Here is a 19639-nt window from a genome sequence, read left to right as displayed (position 1 = left end):
AATCACCCATCTGTTTTCTGTCTCCGTAAACTGCCTTTCCACATATCATATGAGCGGACTCATGCAGTGCAGTATCGGCTTCTCTCACTTAGCACACTGCCCTGAGACGCATCCCCATTGCTGGGAGGTCAGTAGCTCACGCCTCTCACTGCTCATCATGTTACCTCGACTGCAGGCACCACAGTCTTGTCATTCACTCAGCAGATGAAGGACATGTGTGTTGTTTCCAGTTTCTGGCAATCATAAACAAAGCCTGTAAACACTGTGTTTTCATTTCTTTTGTGTAACTATCCAGCCATTGGTTTGCCGGGTGCTATGGTTAAGTGTATGTTTAGCTTGTGACTAACAGCCAAATAGTCTTCCCGAGTGGCTACACTGTCCTGCATCCCACCAGCAACACCCCGGTCTTGTTCTTGTCAAGTTTGTGGTTGTAGTTGTATGTGTGATCTCATTTTGGTTTTAATTTGCATTTCTCCAGTGACTAAAGACGTTGAACATATATATATTTTTTTCTTTAGCGGTACGTGGGCCTCTCACTGCTGTGGCCTCTCCTGTTGCGGAGCACAGGCTCCGGACGCGCAGGCTCAGCGGCCATGGCTCACGGGCCCAGCCGCTCCGCGGCATGTGGGATCTTCCCAGATCCAGGCACGAACTCGCGTCCACTGCATCGGCAGGCGGACTCCCAACCACTGCGCCACCAGGGAAGCCCTGACCATATTTTTATGTGCTTATTTCCCGTTCATCAATTGTTTTTGGTAAAGTCTGTTCAAATATTTTGCCCATATTTTACTGGACTTTTTTTCTCTTTCTATTGAGTTCTGAGACTTTATATATTCTAGATACAAGTCTTTTATCAGATATGTGTTTTGCAAACATTTATCACAGTCTTGGCTTTGTATTTTCATTTTAGTAACAATGTCTTCTGAGAAGTTTTAAATTTGGATGAAGTTCAATTTATCATTTTCTTCTTTTACGGATTATGCTGTTGGGGTCAGAGCTAAGAAATAGTTGACTAAACCAAGGTCATGAAGATTTTCTGTTTTCTTCTGGTGGTTTTGCAGTTTTAGATTTTACATGTAGGTCTAAGATCCATTTTCAGTTAATTTTTATATATCATATGAAGTATGTGTTGAAGATTTCTTTTTTCTCTTTTCTTTTGCATACAGATGTCCAATTGTTCCAACTCTATTGGTTGAAAAAAATCTTATTTTTAGAGAGTGTTTATGACTTTAATCAAACTCCTGTTTCTGTCTGCTAGATTATACTGAGGCCAGATCATTCCGCAATAAGATGCTTTTATTTACCCAGTGTTTCTTCATTCATATTCCCTAAGGCTTTACTTTTTAATACTTTCTTATAAACAAATTTTAGGCTTTTTTGTAATCCCCTAGTTTGAAATGAATTTACTGGATGAGCCTCAGGACTAACTGATATCTTATCTATTTTAAGTTCATCCTATGTACTTATATTTTTGTTAAGTGGCTTCTTGTGGATGACACTTTGTAAATATTTGTTGAATGAATAAGCCATAGAAAAGCCACAGAAAAGAACAATCTTGTTTTCCTATTTTAGAGCCATATTCTATTTCTCTTACTCAGTTTAGCTAAAATTTTGAGTTATCCTGCATTAAAACTACAAACAGTTTGGAAAAGTGTTTTATATTTCTTATATATTCCTATTTGAGTGAATTTTTACTATTAGGATTTGTTACTATTCCAAAGAGAATTAATGTTAATTCTCAGATAAGAGAGAACAGTTAATGATTTATGACAATTACCATGTTAATAAGGTAATAGTTACCTGCTGTGAGTGGGGTAAGGGATGCGCAAAGTCTCAGGAGTTTCTTCCACCAAGGGAAAAAAGTCACTATTCCCTTTTCAAAATGGAAAGCTTTTTATGGTATCTGAACTTTAATAATTTAACAAATTTGAAGTATACTTACTTGAGGTAAATATGAAGAACAGCTGAAAGTTTTTGCCCTTTGTAAAAATATTTAAGTACTTTTATACATCCCTCAAAATTTAAATTGAAAATGGACACATGATCCTTAAATTCCAGCTCATTTCCATTCCTCTCATGTGCATCGGAAATCTTGCTGTCAGCTGAGCCAAAAACAGGGCAGAGGTCTGCAGGCCAGCTTTCTCTGCAAGGCCCTCAGGGCTGTCTGAAAGCCAGCTTTGTGGAACAGTTATGTCCAGACATGGAAAAGAATTGGATCTCCTCTCGTAACCCCATCATGAAGCTCCTTAGACTATTCGCGTGTGATAAAAGGTCCCAGACGTAGCTGACGTTTCCCCAGCTCCTAGCTTCTGCTCTGGGAGTTGCGTGGGTGGTCAGGGACCACCGCTCTCAGGCCTGACTCCCACATGGGACCTGAGTGGCCCAGGATTTAAGGGAAGTCTGAACAAAAAGAAATGCTGGGGAAACCGGTAAGTGGCCAGGTCCGATCTGCCTAGATCTCAGGTCAACAGCTAGGGTGGGGAAGCGCGGCAGACTTTCTGCGAAGGGCTCGCTCGTCTCCGCCTGATTTCCACGGGCTCTTCATGGTTGATGATATTCACGTTCCCATCGGATGCCAAAGGAGCAGAGCTGCCAGTCCTCCCGCTTTAGGAAACGCCCGCAGGGTGTGCAGACGTGCATCTGCGTCTTCCTGGCTGTCTGGCCCTGCTCTGCTCCGTCCCGCACACAACACACACGCGGTACAGCACGCGGCACGGCATACAGCACGCTGTGCCCACCTCTCCCCTCGCCTGGAAGTTCGGAGCCTCTCCCCAAGCCGCTCCGGCCTGGCCTCCCCCGAGCCCCGCCCCGCGCAGAGCCTGTCTGCTGGGCCCCTCTTTGCTTTCCCCAGACTCTGCTCTCCAGCTGGTCAGACTTGCTCCAACCTCACTCACTAAATCTTTCCTTGAAAGAACTTCTGTTCGGCGTCCCTAAAATGTAGGCGCCTGGGTGAGAACAGTGACCAGTGCTGTACCATTAGAGATGGAACAGAGGAAACGGTGCTCAGGAGCCGCCGGAGCAGCTGCAGCTCCAGGTGCCTCCGAGAGCCTGGACCCCAGCACAGCGCTTGGCACACAGGAGCCCCGTGTGCACACATCTGAGGGAGACTGAATGTTCTCAGGCTCCCATCTGGCCCTGGGTCCCTGAAACATGCAGTGGTGCCTCTCTCCCTGTTCCAGGGACTCCCTGGATTCTACTCATGACCTGGAATCCAGGCTTGGGGCTTCCTGAGGCCACCACTAGACCACTGGCCTTGACCCCGTCCCAGAGGGCTCTGGGACTCCTGGCCGCCCAATGACCAGGGCCCGCACCCCACAGTGAGTGGCGGCCGCCCCTGCAGGCCTCCATTCCTGTCTGGGAGGGTGACTAACTACCCTGCACCCGGATTTAGTCGGACAGTAGACACAGAGACGGTGTGAAGGGACGTCATCACCGTTCCTGCTGAGTCAGAGCACAAAGCAGAACGTCTGCACAGCTGACCCTGGCCAGCTGGACTTGAAGGTCTGCAGCGAGGCCGGGAGGGGGCAGAAGCAGGAACCTGCTTTGCTCCTTCCACCTCTAAGCACAGGCCCCTCCCCACGTCTCCAGATTCACACGAGGGAGGTGGCGGCCGCTGACCCCCTGTGCCTGGAGAAGCTCAGCGCCCCAGGACGGGACCCACCTGCTCACCTGCAGGGCTGCCAGGGCCTGGGAGAGGGCGGGGGCGGCCAGGCTCTTGCGTGCGTCCACCAGGATGACCAGCCCCAGCTCCCGCACCTCCTTCCTGGAGAAAGAAAGACAGGACGTGTTAAATCTTGTCCAGAGCGAGCTTCCCTGTCTCTCCACGAGACGCGTCCCCACCGAGATGCTCTTGGCTCTGCGAGTTCGGGACTCTTGGCTTGATACACATCCGCCTTCCGCTTCCTGAGGAATCAGCTGCTTCTCAGTTGGAGGTAGGGCAAGCGGGACTCACTGTGGTGGACCAGCGGTGGGGAGGTCTGCTTTCTCTCTCCTGCCCACCGACATCCACGCAGGTGCAGCTCTGGGTGAGTGAAGCAGGGCCTTCATCCAGGAGCCTGAGGTTCCTGGGAGTCTTTGTACTCGTTTGTGTGTTTGGGTTGATGCAGGGCTGCAGAGCATCCCCTGAAACTAAAAATCTCGCCACGTGCTTTTGAAAACCCCGTTGTCTGTATTGTGTGATCAGAAGCTTCAGTTCCAGATTCAATAGGAAAGAATAATAGGCCGGGACAAGTTGGTATATTCATTCTTCAGAACTTTCAGTGTCCCTGGGAACCGCCTTCCACTGTAGCTTCCGGTGTCAGCGAGTGTTCTAACTCAGCTGCCTGTCTGGACGCTGATCTCTAGATGCACACGCAGCAGTGCTGAGCCCGGGCCCTGATGCCTGCTTACACAACGCTGCAGAGCTGCACAGCTTTAGTGCCATGTTCCTGTTCGCCCCCCAGTCAGGTGTGTTCCATTTGGGGTAAAACTGCTAAAGAGCATTTGAAGGGTGTTTCTTGGGGAGGCCAGGTACGAGGACAGAAGTGGGGCTGCGGAGCCCAAGCTGACGCGTCTGGTGCTGGCGGCTCCTCGAGGCCCAGGTGGGAGCAGGCAGGTGGACGCTATGTCTCTGCCCAGGGACTTCTCGGTGCCCACCTGCTTGGCCACACGGGTCCTGGTCAGTGCTGTCAGGAGCTGGGCGAGATGCTGCATTTCGTCGGAGGGTCTCGTGTCCACCCTGCCGGTCAGACCGGAGGCCTCCAGCAGGGACGGCTGGATCTCGCTCTGTCGTCGTGGGCCTCCCTTCTCTGGCGCCCCCGGCCCTGGGGTTTCCCTTCATCTGCCAAGTCAGTCGTGGCCCCAGAGCCCGGCAAGTGGCCTCACCAGGACCACAGGGGCAGTCGTGCTCAGTGACTCACAGGCTCTCCTCTACGACGTCACCCACTTGGCGGCTGGCAGGACAGCCCTGCCCTTCCTGGGGGCTGTTCCCGGGGTCAGACGGCCGCTGGACCCTGGTCCTGAGTGGCTGAGACGGACCCCTTTGCTCATTCCTGCATCCACATTGGTACCAACTGGAACCCCAGAGCAGATCCCCTCCCCTTCTGCCTGCCCCTGCTCTGGATCCCCTGACGCCTCTGCTTCGCCCTCACTCCCAGCGGCAGGCAGCCTCCAGGCCCCCCAGTCTGGCCCCTTGGGGTCCCTGATCCACCCCAGGCCGCTGTGCAGACCTGCCTGGATGTCTCGGTCTGCATTTCTGCGGAAGCCTCCGAACTGTCTTCCTGAAGCTGCAGGCCGCTCGGCCTGCCACACGCCATGGTCTTCGGCCCAGGGGGGCCTGCTGTCTTCACAGCGTCTTCCGTCCTCACAAAGTGCCCGACTGCTCCAGGCCTTGTGTGTGCTCTTGCTTCCCCTCTTGTCTGCAAACCCTCTCCCTCCTCCAGGACACAGTATGTCTGGGAAGTCCCTCTCGGCACTGTGGGCTTGTCTCACCATGGGAGCTGCGACAATTCGGGTTCACCTGTGTGTCTCCAGCAGGGCAGGAACTTCTGCTGTTCCCTTTTGTATTCCCAGGTAAGTGCGGATGGCAGGATGGATGGGTGGATTCCTGCATGGCGCAGGAGGGTGCATGGATAACAGCCAAGATCCTTTCCGAGTTTAAGGTTCTGTGTATCTAAGAGTTTGATGGTAGTCCTTTCACGAGGCCAACTCATAGGAATGCGGGGCTCCTTGTAACACACCTGCAGGAACCGACGATGAGACTCTCCCGGGCGCTCCTCCCAAAGGTGCGGCATCTCAGGTGCCTCTTCCCAAGAGCTGAGGGCAGTGGCTTCTCCCGGTGCCGCTCTCTATCAGGACGTTCACGGTTATAGCCCTTGTTGGGGAATAACCAGACAAACCTTCGGGCTCCAGAACAAGCTCCCGTAAGTCTTCAGAAACATTCTTCTCCCAGATCTTCATGTGCAGGTGAGCAGCGGCGCACTGTCTGCACCGTCTGTGGCAAAGTGGAAAAAGCAGGGGTCTGGACGTCCAGCTCAGCCCCGGTCCCACAGACTCCACAGCAGTCTCTTTCCTTTCTCTCGGGGGGCCCTGGTCAACCAGGACCTCCCTGCAGTGGTCAAAGGAAAGCTTCTGGTAAATAGAAAATGTCATTATTCTAGGGCTTTGAAGGTGTTTACCTGAGGCTTATAGAGTATGAACTAGTGCAAGGATGAAACTAATTTTTTTCAGAGTCGTTTCCTTATATTTTGAAATCTCTGCTGAAAGATAAGTTTGAAATCCTAGGCTCAGGGCAGTGAAAGTAGGCCCTGCAAATAACTGCGAGCCTCGCTCTGCGAAGGAGCCTGGGGGGATGGAGCATTTTAAGTCCTTTCCTGCCTGTGTGTCCCACACTGACTGTACCCGTGCTACTTCAGAAAAAATTTCAACAGAAAGTCAATACTCCACAAACAAGCATGAGGTCACGGGTGGTCCTGTACCAGGAACGCTCCCACGTCACGCGAGGGCACACCAGGTAGCATGTTCCCACACGTGCGCACACGTGGCCATGAGTCACCCAGCACGCTCTCACGTGAGGTCATGTGACTTCACTCTAGGGACTGCAGAGAGATTATTTCTAGCCCCTCTAGCACACCCATGAGACATCCCTCCATCACGGCACACTACCGACTCCAGCCAAGGGCAGGGCTGGGACTCGGGGCCGGGATTCAAACCTGGGCCGTTGACCTTAGGACTGAGCCCTGGGGCTACGTCCACCCAGCACCGTGGAGGCTCTTGGTCTGATGGCCGTGAGGGAGCCCGAAGCCCGTCTGCACCTGTTGGGGGTTAGGGGCCCCAAGCAATGCGCGTGACTCCGGTTCTCCATCCGCCCCCATCTCTGTCCTTGGTCCGTGGAGAGCCCTGGGGAGGGTCACCCAAGCGTGTCTGCTTCCTTGTGTAGGGCGCAGGAGGCAAGGTCCCCTGGAATTCCACACCAGGAATGTGCAGCTCTGGAGGGGCTGGTGCACTTTCTTCCTGGCGCGTGTGCTGCTGGCTGCCCGGAGGCCCAGCGATGCCACAAGGCCTAGTTCGTGGTCAGTCTTTCCTGCTTTCTGGCACCAGGTACCTCCTATTTGTACAATTTCTTCACCCAGTTATACTAAATATTCTGTTTCTATCAGCTCGTGTCTTTAATCAAGGTCACTTCAAATCTTTTTTAGAAAGACGTGGAGCATAAAACATGTAGACAAATGATGCTTAAAGCCAGTACTGCACAAGGAAGAGCAACGCAGAACTCAGGCCTGCATTCGGAGGACAGGGGTCCAGGTGCACGGGAGGGACGGGGTGCGTGGGGGGCGGCACGTGAGAGCCTGGCACGAGGGCCCGGAAGGAGGGGGAGGTGGGAGACGGGACCTGCCGCAGTGACGCGCCAGACGGCAGAGCCCGGGAGCCACCCGAGATTACACCTCAGCTGGGTTTATCCTCAAAGGGTCTGAAAACTGGAGGCTGGCTCAGTCCCACCTGGGGATGGTGTGGAGGTACTTCAGCAGACGGGTTAGCTCGGCACTGGACATGTGTTCGCTGGACCAGAGTGGGCCCCTTGTACAGACCTGCACCACCGCTCTTCCCTGACGGTCTCGGGTTCCTGCAGAAACAGAGGTGCTGGAGGAGGTCACTGAGAGGATGCGACCGCTAGCCGACCCCCGAGCTGGACCCAGGCCCCTGTGCTCCTCCGCCCTCCTCGTTCCCGGAACCTGCCTCAAGACGCACCTTGGAGATAACGGTGTGGCATCGAGACCGACTGGAGAGTAACATGACTGAGCCCAGTTAAGGCCTCCCTCCAGGTGAACATTAAGACTCTGGCGGGCGGGGCGGAGATCTTGAGGCCGCCCAATACAAGCCTAGTATATAAGTTACCTGCCACCTGCCAATGTGGGGCGTGGCCTCTTTCTTCGGTCTCTCTCTGCCCTCTGTGGGCAATTCCAGATTCCACCCGGGAAGGTCCCAGAGGCTGTGAACTAACAAGGGGCCATCGTGAAAGGGGGCAGCCCCCACAGGGACACCCGCGGCTTCAAGCTCGAGGAGATGGAGCCAGGATCTGCAAACACTATTTGAGTTACCGGCTTAGATGTGAGATCTGCTGGGAGGGTAGAGCCCGGCATTCACCTGGGCAGATGACAGCCAAGCTCACCTGGGAGGGTGAGGCCCACTGCCATGCTCTGACTGTTTGTAACCCCCCAAATTCATATGCTGAAATCTTAATACCTGATTTGATGGAATTTGGAAGTGAGGCCTGTGGGAGGGGCTTTGGTCCTGAGGGTGGAGCCCACATGAATGGGATTAATGCCCTTATAAAAGAGACCCCTTGCCCACCTGCCATGTGAGGACACGGTGAAAAGGTGCTGACTGTGAACCAGGAAGGGGCCCTCACCGGCACCCACCACGCTGCGCCTTGACCGTGGACATCCAGCCTCTAGGGCCGTGGTAAGTGAAGTTGTGTTGTTAAGAAGCCGCTGGCCTGTGGTGTGTTGTTAGCAAGACAGCCATGCTCACCTGGGAGGGTGACCGCCCCGGACTGCAGTAGCTCCTGGTTGAGTTCCAGCTCCTGCCTGGGCGCCCGGCTGGGCAGGTCTCCTGTGCCAGGTGCCCACGCTTCACCCTCGGGGCACAGCGGCTCAGCAAGCAGGTCCGAACACCGGCTGGGGCTGCTTCCTCGGAAGCTGCTGCCCTCTGCAGAGACATCAGCTGCACAAAGCAAAGAGACCTGGTCAACGATAACGTGCTTCTCTGGCCTGAAGGCAGCTACAAATGCAAGGAGAAAACAGGAGACCTGTGAACTTGTCCCATTTCTGGTGGGAAAGGTCAGTGAGCACATCTGCAGGTCAGGCTTTTCCTGAGGAGTAATGAATAAATCACATAAATAAACGGGTTCTCAGATCCTGACAACCAGAAAACACCCAAGGGAGAAACATTTTATACCGAATGATGTCACGGATCGTGACCGCAACCTCCTGCATCACCCCAGAGGTTGAGGCCTCGAGCTCACACATAACCTCAGAGGGGGCGTCCTCACCCTCCACGCTGTGTAAAAGAAGGGATTCTCCCTCGGCCATCATGTCAGAAGGGGGCCTCGCTTTCACTCGTCCCCTCAGAGAAAGGGTCCTTGCTTCATACATCAACTCAGAGAGGAGGCTTCACCCTCACACATCCGCTCAGTGAGAGGAGCCTCGACCTCAGGAATCACCTCAGACAGGTGGTCGCTGCCTCACACGCCTCTCCACAGAGGGAGGCACCATCCTCATGCATCTCCTCAGTGTGGGGGTCTGGCCATATACATGCCTCAGAGAGAGCTTCCTCGCCTCACACACCTCTTGAGAAACGGGATCTTCACGCACGTATCACCTCTGAGATGGGGGCCTCATCCTCCAAACACACCACTTCAATGAGAAAGGTTTCTTTTCGCCCTCACACATCTCCTCAGAGAGTGGGTCCTCGAGTCACTTGTCACAAAAGAGAATGGGGCCTTGCCCTCCAGTGTCACCTCATAGAGGGGTGCCTGGACCTCAAGAATCACCTCAGAGAGGGGGGGTTGCACCCTCACACAACACGTCAGAGAGGGGTTCCTCATCCTTAAGAATGATCTCAGAGAGGGTGTTTCACTCTCACAAATCTCCTCAGACAAGTTCTCACCTCACACATCTGCTAAGACACAGGGTCCTCGCTGTCACACGTCACCTCAGAGAGGGGGGCCTTGTCCTCATGCATCATCGCGACTCCTTTTTGAGCATCACCTCAGGGAGAAGGGGCCACGTCCACCAGCATCACTCAGAGAGTGGGTTCCTGGCCCTCACACATCACCTCAGAGAGGGGGGCCTCACCCTCACATGTCACCTCAGAGAGGGGGGCCCCCTCCTTGAGAATCACCTCAGAGAGGGGGGCTTCACCCTCACACGTCACCTCGGAGAGGGGGGCTTCACCCTCACACGTCACCTCAGAGAGGGGGGCCTCCTTTTTGAGCACCACCTCAGAGAAAGTGGGGCCTCAGCCTCACACATCTCCTCAGAGATGGGTCCTGGCTCTCGTGCATCTCCTCAGAGAGGGGGGCTTCACTCTCACACAAATGCGAACTTATTTGGAAAAGGCTCTTTGCAGAAGTGAACTAGTGAAGTTTAGGGTGGGCCCTAAATTGAATGATAGGTGTCTTTACAAGAGAAAGGAGAGGGAGCTTGGAGGCACAGTGAGACACAGGGTGAAGGGCAATGAATTTGGCCAAGGGATGCCTGGGGCTCCAGTAGCCAGAAGAGGCAGGAAGGACCCTCCCCTGGAGCCTCTGGAGGGAGTGGGACCCTGGGACACCTTGATCTTGGACTTTAGGACCAGAACCGTGAGGATAATTTTCTGTTGTTCAGAGCCACGAAGTCTGTGGTACCTTGCTGTGGCAGCCCCGGAAATGAATACATGTAAACATTTTCAACAGTTGATACGGACATGGAGACAGGCTTCTACTGAATCAAGTGACCAGACCAATTGTCACAGGTGGGAGAGGGGAGGAGGAGGAGGGGAGTGTGGGGGGGAGGAGGGTGGGGGGGAGGAGAGTGGGGGGGGGGAGTGTGGGGGGAGGGGAGTGTGGGGGGGAGGGGAGGGGGAGGGGAGCGGGGGTGGACATTTACCTTCCTCTCCTGTGCAGCTGGGACTCTCCACTGTGCCTGGACAGCTGGAGCCTGTGGTTCTGGTCCCCACAGCTTGTCCTCCCAGGAGACCCCCAGGCCTGGTGCTGGCTAAGTGCTGGGAGGCCCGCCAGGTGTCACCTCGGGAGCTTCTGAGGGACCTATCCCAGGATCGAGACCTCCTGGGAAGGGTCCTCCCTGCAGCTCCTGGACCATTCTCTTGTCTCGGGATCTCCTGGGGGTCTCCCGCAGGGCCAGGGATCTCTTTCTGGGTAAGACTGGCCGCTGCCCTGGCCCCCCTGGCCCTGCGGCCGTGGGTCTGGGAGCCACAGGCCTCATCCCCGATGGATTCCTCAGAGCTGGAGCCCAGGGGCATAGGGTTCTGCAGGGCCTCCATGTAGGACTTCCTGAACCAGCGTCTGGCCTCCACACTGGCTGGGGTTCTGGGCGGCCGCCTCCTAGAGCTCGGGCTGCCCCCCTCTGCGTGGAAGGCGAGGGCCTTGGAGCCGTCCTTCTTGTCCATGGGGTCCAGCCTCCCTCCTGGTCCTTCAGGGCTCTCAGGACACTCCCAGGGGTCCTGCTCTGAGGGGCCAACCCCCCTGAGGCCTCCACTGGGACTCCCGGACAGGGTCCCAGGGCTTTCGCACTCAGCCCTTCTTGGGGAAGGAAGACGGCGGGGCTGGTTACTGCTGGGATGCCCACTGCAGTGGGGCAGGGTTGGGGTGTGCTTGGAAGGTGTGCCGCCCTGGGGAGCGGGGCTGGCCACGGTTGGCGCCGGGGCTGGAGCCTCCGAGGCGCTGTCGGGTGGTGGCTGCTGAGGCCCAGGACCGCTGGGGCAGCTGGGCAGGTTGGTTCCGGTGGTGGGGACAAAGACAGGGTCTGTGACGTTGTTCCAGGGGGTGCGGTAGACCACCGAGCCCAAGGTCAGCAAGCAGTTTTGCAAGGGGACACCGTTCTGCTCCCCGTTCACCAGTTCCAGGAACTCTCCCGTGAAGACACAGCCGTACATGGTCTCAGGGACAATGACTTCCTCTGAGCCTTGTCCAAGCCGGGAAAGGCGTTTCAAGACCAGTCTGGCGGGCTGCCTCCCCGCCGCCACAGTGATCTGCAGGTAGAAGTCCCCAGGCCTGAGCCTGACTCCGTGCAGGGGCGCCAGCTGCACCACCACCTTCTCGTGGATGCACAGCGGCCACCCTTCGTGCAGGAAGAGGAGGCCTGCATACCTGGCCTGGGACAAGAGAGGGATGCAGGGAGATTAGCGGCTGACGTGGAACCTGTCAGAGCCCCTGGCCTCTGTCCAGCAGGAGGGTGGGCGACTGGGCCCCCCAGCACCCCAGAACAACAAAGGGATCAGGACTGAAGACAGGGCGTTAGAAACGCATTTGTACCGCTCTTCCTGGGTGGCTGGGGGAGGCGGGCAGCTGGGGATGGGGAGACACCGCAGGCACAGTCCCAACCCCAGGGGCTGTGGGGCGAGCCGCTCCCAGGGCCGGCCCCACCTGGGCAGGGCTGGGCTTTCACCCTCTCGCCCCTGCAGCCCTTGGTCTAAGCTCGCGGCACCCACGGGCAGCCCCCAGCCTCTGGAACTGCAGGGTGGGGACCATGGTGAGAGGGCACGGATCTAGGGCCCCGATCTAGGGCCCCCACATCACGCCAGCTCCCACCCACAGCAGCCGTCCTTTCTGCTTATTTGAAGGGGTCACTGGAGTTTGCAACCAAGCTGTCGATGATGGGGTGAGTCCTTAACCACCTCTTTGAGAAGAACTTGCTCTAGAAAAAAGGTTTCGACTTCAGGATGGATGAGCCAGTGTCTCCGTGGGGCAGGAGGGTGTCAGGCTGTTAGGGAACAGCGGTGGGACGCCCACCTGCCAGAGCTGCAGACACAGGTTCTGAAACGGGATCACATTCTCCTGTTTGGGTTTAGTTCCAGCATTTTTTTTTTGCAGCTTTCCCTACTCCAGCGCTGACTTACTGCACAAACCCTAATTAAATAATACAGAAAATGAAAAAGAAGAGAGGGCTTCCCTGGTGGCACAGTGGTTGAGAGTCCGCCTGCCGATGCAGGGGACGCGGGTTCGTGCCCCGGTCCGGGAAGACCCCACATGCCGCGGAGCGGCTGCGCCCGTGAGCCATGTCCGCTGGGCCTGCATGTCCGGAGCCTGTGCTCCGCAACGGGAGAGGCCACAACAGACAGTGAGAGGCCCGCGTACCGCCAAAAAAAAAAAAAAAAAAACTCATCCTAATATACCTCTAGAGACTTTTAACTTTTCTGTGCCCTTATCCACTGTTTATTATTATTAGTTATTTAAACTGCAATAGTAATGTAGACAGAATTTGGTATTCTTGTCAGCAGTCACCCTAAGCGAGCACTTCTGTTACTCAGTTACCATCCTGATGGCTACTTAACGATCCTCTATTGTCAGAACCAACAGTGCTTCTGTGGATTTCTATTGTAAATTAAAAATGCAAGGAACATGTTCATATCATTTTCATGATATTCTTTTAAATTATCATTTTCTGGGATTAGGATTACAGGATCAAAGGCTATGAATGTCTTTTATGATTCTTGACAGTATGACCAATTTGTCATCAAGAGACATACTGTCAGCAGTGGGGTATCACAGTAAGGTATCACCGTGCCCACTGATTAGCAGCGTAAGGCTTTACAGCAAGAAACTGTTTCCTGAATTAACACGTATGCTGTGGAATATTGTTGTTTTAATTCACATCACGTGACTGTGAAGCCAACGGTTTCCTGATGCTTGTTTTCTGTGAATTCTCATGTACTTTTGCTCTTTCTATGAATTGTGGTCCTATTTTTGCCTTAGTTACTGCGAGATTTTAAAAAAACATTTAACAGACAGTAATTTTTTTGCCCTCATCGTTAGCGGACACGTATCCACCACAGTTCTGAAAGGCAAACTCTCTACAGTTTTGATTGTAAATCTTTCTACTCCTCTGGAATCCAAATTCAACAGATGCTATAAATATAGTCATGTTCTGAATAGTTCCAGTTCTGAGAAAACTCCAGGTTGAAAAGGAGCTTTCTTTCTCCCATTTCAACGCCTTCTCTAAATGGTTGTTTGAGACTTCCCTGGCGGTCCAGTGGTTAGGGCTCCATGCTCTCACTGCTGAGGGCCCGGGTTCAGTCCCTGATCAGGGAACTAAGATCCTACAAGCCGGGCGGTGCAGCCAAAAAAAAAAAAACCCAAAAAGAACCCAAAACAAATCAAAAAAAGGTTGTTTGAGGTGTTTCAAGGAAGAGGTGTTAGAACCAAAGCTTTTTTATTCAAAAGGAGGTGGGTGGGCTTCACTGTTTAAGAGCTACAGTTCAGCTGCTAAAAACAAGTGCAGAGTCTTTCTTTATAAGGAGCTTTCACAAAGCGGTTCAGGAACCTGCATGTCACAAGATCACAGCAGGTTTTCAATCATCATAGACGCATCACATCAGTTATTACAATATTCCAAAAATCTCAGCATTCCTTTCCCGCTTGGGTGACTAAAAACAAAACAAAACACAACTTTTCTGGTCCCTTGGAAAAGCCAGAACAGGGGCTTGGCTGTGGATTAAATGTGAAAACTACTGCTGAGCTTCCCTGGGCCCTCGACAACTTCACATACTGCTGCTCCGTGCAGACCATCCACTGTCCAGGCTGTCCTGGGCAAGGGGGCAGGCGACCTTCCTGGGCCTGACTGGGCACAGCGGGACGAGCTTCCCTCTGCGTGTGTCCGTGGAACACTGTCCCAACTATCTGCCTGTTGGGGTCCTGTCTCCCTGACCCTGTGGCAGAGGATGGTGCCCAGGTGGTCCGCTCAACAACGTATTACCAGGCTCCAGAAGCACCTGAACATATTTGTTCATATTTCAGGAAGACTGACCAGCCTCCCAGATGATGACTAGGTGTTCTTCAACGTGCCCTTGGCCTGAGCTCTGTGCATGGGGTCTGGCTGCCACACGCAACTTGCTGCCTCCTCAGTGTCTGTATGTTTCAGCCAGGGCTGAGAATTACACACCCAGGTCCGGAGCAGTCAGTTAAGGCTGCCATAGGCTACAACATCACCTTTTATCTCCAACTTTTTAAGGTTTCCTTTCTATCTTGCTAATTGGGGGTGTTTCCAAAGTGAAGAAAGTAGAACAAGCAGAACTGCCCTGTATCCACACTCACGGGCCTTCAACAGCACAACACGCTGAGGTCACTGCATGTCCTCTTGTGCTTGTTTTTTTTATTTATTTATTTGTGGCTGCATTGGGTCTTCCTTGCTGCGTGTGGGCTTTCTCTAGTTGCGGCGAGCAGCCTCCTTGTTGCGGTGGCTTCTCTTGTTGCGGAGCACGGGCTCTAGGCACATGAGCTTCAGTAGTTGTGGCACGTGGGCTCAGTAGTTGTGGCTCGCAGGCTCTAGAGCGCAGGCTCAGAAGTTGCGGCGCACAGGCTTAGCCGCTCCGCGGCATGTGGGATATTCCCAGACCAGGGCTTGAACCCGTGTCCCCTGCATTGGCAGTTGGATTCTTAACCACTGCGCCACCAGGGAAGTCCCTTGTGCTTGTTTTTAAAATGTATGTTAAAAAAGACAGGTATAAAAGAAACTTACAACCTTTTTTTGGCTTAATATTATATCACAATCTGTGTATACTAATCCATCATATTTATACATTATTGATTTAACCTTTCTCCTAAAATGTATACCTGTTTTTTACTATTATAAGTAACATTGCAACACATATTATTGGGAATGAATCTGGACCTGCATTTTATTTTTGTTTGTTTGTTTGTTTGTTTGTTTTTGGAGTACACGGGCCTCTCACTGCTGTGGCCTCTCCCATTGCGGAGCACAGGCTCCGGACGCGCAGGCCCAGCGGCCATGGCTCACGGGCCCAGCCGCTCCGCGGCATGTGGGATCTTCCCGGACCGGGGCACGAACCCACGTCCCCTGCATCGGCAGGCGGACTCTCAACCACTGCGCCACCAGGGAAGCCCTGGACCTGCATTTTAGATCACTTGCTGTGGCTAAACTTTCTGAGTCAAATTGTGCATGACAATTTAAAGATTCTGCATTCATTAAAACAACTGCTTTCCAGAGAGGTCATCTCAATTTTCACCACGATGAGAAGAGCGTCACCTTGTCTATCGTACTGAACTCTCTCTGCTCTGAATACTAACCTGTCTATTTTTCTGCTCATTAGTAAGCAAAAATTTGTGTCTTGTCATTTGCTTTGCATTTCTCAGACCACATGGTATGTCTGTTTTGATTCTTTTACTTTCAGTCTTTGGATTGTCTTTGCATTTAAAGGGCAATTCTTATAACTAGCATTTAGTTGGTCTTGCCTTTTTTCCAGTCTGACAATCTCTGTATTTTAGTTGGAATGTTAAATTCACTTAATGACATTTAATATAATTATTGACATGGCTGGATTAAATCTATCATCTTGGCATAAAATTTCTATTTGCCCTACCTTTGTACCTTTGTTCTTCCTTTTATCTCCTCTTCTATTTTTTAGATTCCATTTATTTCCTCTATTGAACTTTGAGTTATACCTATCTGTGTTATTTTTAGTGGTTGTTCTCAATATTACGATATGCATCTTTAACTTATCACAGTCTATCTTAAAGCAATAGTTTATTATTTTAAAACAATGTAAGAACCTTACAGCAGTAAGGTAAAATAATGACGTTTCCAGATAAATAAAAGAGTAGACTAGCACAGATGCTATGCAAGAAATGCTGAAGCTATAATTTCAAATTTATAACTTTAGCATTATAAAGCTATAATGCTATAATTCGATTTACTCCCTTCTGCAGTTTGTGCTTTTGCTGTCATATGTCTTATTGCTACATTTGTTATAAATCCCACAATATATTGCTTTAAGTGGTCAGTAATTTTTTGTGTGTGTGTGTGGTCGCTAATTTTTAAAAGAAATTCACACTTACAAATTTAACCTTTCTTTGTGCTCATTTTTCTGTAGATCTGAGCTTCTGCCTGATACCATATCCCTTCAGACTCTAGACCTCCCTTCAGCATTTCTTGCATAGCATCTGTGCTAGTCTACTCTTTTATTTATCTGGAAATGTCATTACTTTATCTTCCTGTTGAAAGATATTTTTTGCTGTATATAGAATTTTAAGTTGACTTTTCTTCCTTTAACTTTTTAAAGATATTTTTCCATTGTCTTCTGAAGTCCAATGCTTCTGATAAAAAGCCACCATCATTCTTATCGCTGCCCCTGTATGTTAAGATTTCCCCTTGATGATGGGTTTTCAGCATTTAATTACAATGTGTCTAAGTGTTGTTCTGTTGGTATTTATCCTGCTCCGGGTCTGATGAGCTTCCTGGATCTATGTGTTAGATCTGTGTTTTTTAACAAATTGTTAAATTATCCAACAATATTTCTTTAAATATTTTTTCGGCCCTATTTTCTCACTCCTCCCCTTCTGGGAATCCTCTTGCACATGTGTCTGACCTGATACTCCCGTAAGTTACTAACGCTTGCTCACCTTTTCCCCTCCTCTCTCTCCTCTCTGTGCTTCCATCTGCTTCGTTTCTTCAGGCATGTCTTCAAATCATGTATCCTATCTTTTGCTGCATCCAGTCTGCATTAGTCCCATCCAGTAAGTTTTTTTTTTTTTTATTGCAGATACAGTATTTTTAGTTCTAAGATTTCCATTTTGTCCTCATTTTACAGTTTCCAAATCGTTCCTGAAATTCTTCATCCACTTCATCCATATTTACTTGTAGATTATTTAATATGTTTATCATAGTTTTTAAAAAGTCGGCCTTATAATTCCAAACCTGGGTAGTCTGTGAGTCTCTTTCTATTGACAATTTTTTCTCCTTTTTATGGGTTGATAATCTGGTGCCTTTGCACATTTTGTAATTTTTAAATTTTATGCCTGAACTTTTGCCTAAAGCTGATAGTTTTTAGAAAGAGGAAAGCTTTACTCTGTTAGACAGCTAGGATGAAGGGTTTATCAGTTTAAAGCACTTAGAAACAGAGCAAGTTGGGGGTGGGTTGTGGCTTTAAACTCTCCAGGAGTCCAGTGAGGTATCTCTTCACTTTTCAGCTCAGCCCCGACTCTCTTGGCCACCAAGAATAGCTTATAAAATTTACATTGCTTGAGGCTTGGTTCAACTTTCAGAAATTTCGGTTTACCAACTGTTTCAAGTGCTCCAGGGGTTGGGTTCACAACTCTCCATCCAGGGAGGCCTGGTACCAACTGCTGCTGGACTTCTGAACTGGGACATGTTAAAACTATGAGACGAAAATTTTAAGACCGTGAGACCGTGAGACCGTGAGACCGTGAGACCGTGAGACCGTGAGACCGTGAGACCGTGAGACCAGAGTTGGAAACCACACTTTGCAACTGTGTGATTTTAAGATTTTGATATATTTTGCTTTCTGGTCCCACCCCTCGGTCTCCACTTATTCTGTCAGAGAATTTCTAGGGTTAGAGAGGATCATCGTTACATTCGAGGCTCCTCCAGACTCCAACCTGGTGCTCCAGCCCTGAGGTCTCTGAAGCCCGGTTCCTCCTGGTCTGAGCAGAGACGGTCCTTCTCTGGCAGCTCGTCGCCCGTCCTCCCTGAAGCCTCAGTGACTCGCCCCAGGGATGAACGCGTCTTCTGCTCTTTGCTCACTTAGGAAGGCACTGCCACTCCACGGTTAAGTTCTTTTAGCTCTTTGTGTATCCACAGGTCTTGGACGGCTTTAGAGGAAGGTGTAATTGTTTGGTTCATATCAGAATTTCTTGTTGTTTTGGCAAGAGTAAAGGTCTTTCATACACTTCTACATCCTAGATGGAAATACGACTCACCTGTTCATCAGCTCTGTTTTGCCAGTTTCCTTTGTGGTTCTCTGTTAGGAGTACCTTTACAAATCTCCAAATAGAAGGGTGTCTTTTAAAAACTTGATTTCTAGCTTTATTGCTTTGTGGTCTTAAGAAATCAATTCTTTGGTATTTGTTACCATGTTATTGCTAATGGTCAATTCTGGTCAAATTTGGTAAATGTATATGAACGCTTAAGAATGTATGTTCTTTAATATTCTCTAATTGTATACATTCTTGAGATAAATGTATATCTTCTAATGGTAAAACATGGCTAGAATTTTATCAAATTTGGTTAAGTTTGGAGAAGGTTCCATCTGTGCTTGGGAACTATATGTATTCTAAAATTGCTGGGCTCAGCACTCCGCGCATGCTCATTAGCAGAGAGAGATATCGTGTTCAGATGTTTATCTTAAGTAATATGTGGCTGCTTTTCCTCTTTGCTTTGGAGGGAGGCGAAATCTCCCACTTGTAATTCCCTCAGTTTATGCTTCAAGCATTTTCAGGCTGTGTTGTTAGGAGTTTACGGATTGTTACACCTTCCTGGTTGTTAGCAGCATTATTATCGAATGGTCCTCTAGCCCTATCAATGCATTTGCCTTTTACTATATTTAGTTTGTTATGAACATCGCTACATCCATTATCCTTGGTTAGAATTCTGCTGGCCTACCATTTTCAACCTGTTATTATATATGTTGTACTTTTATTTCCATGTTTTTATCTTGTTTATTCCCTTCTCCTTTTCTGATTTCCGTTTGATTTCATTTTTTAAGTTCTAATCCCTTGCCCCTGCTTTCCCCCCTTGCAGAAACATTCTGTTTTATATCTGATTACTTTTCTTTTTTTTCTTTTTTCTTTTTTTTTTTTTTTTGCGGTATGCGGGCCTCTCACTGCTGTGGCCTCTCCCGTTGCAGAGCACAGGCTCCGGACGCGCAGGCCCAGCGGCCATGGCTCATGGGCCCAGCCGCTCCGCGGCATGTGGGATCCTCCCGGACCAGGGCACGAACCTGCGTCCCCTGCATCGGCAGGCGGACTCTCAACCACTGCGCCACCAGGGAAGCCTTCTGATTACTTTTCTTTAAACTTCTCCAAGCATTTTTTTGACACAAACCGTGATGAAACAAAGTTACAAATAAGTCAGCCAGTGATTTTAAGCCTGTCTGGTTTCTACAGAGGGATGGGAAAATAGTGGTCATC

The 19639-nt window shown here is 50.7% G+C and overlaps 1 protein-coding gene across 1 annotated transcript in view; it reads right to left on the bottom strand.

Annotated features, from left to right (window-relative positions):
* Positions 1–19639, bottom strand: part of PLEKHG4B (pleckstrin homology and RhoGEF domain containing G4B) — a 65200-nt gene that overhangs the window by 22290 nt on the left and 23271 nt on the right. The window contains 4 exon segments of the mRNA XM_027125365.1: positions 3670–3763; positions 7477–7600; positions 8509–8700; positions 10626–11850. Coding sequence (XP_026981166.1) covers positions 3670–3763; positions 7477–7600; positions 8509–8700; positions 10626–11850 — 1635 coding nt within the window.

This window comes from Aethalodelphis obliquidens, unplaced genomic scaffold (assembly GCF_003676395.1).
Source record: "Aethalodelphis obliquidens isolate GAN/ISIS:26980383/991018 unplaced genomic scaffold, ASM367639v1 scaffold29, whole genome shotgun sequence".
Lineage (NCBI taxonomy): Eukaryota > Metazoa > Chordata > Mammalia > Artiodactyla > Delphinidae > Aethalodelphis > Aethalodelphis obliquidens.
Note: the sequence above shows the minus strand (reverse complement) of the source record. Positions and strands in the feature narration are given on the sequence as shown.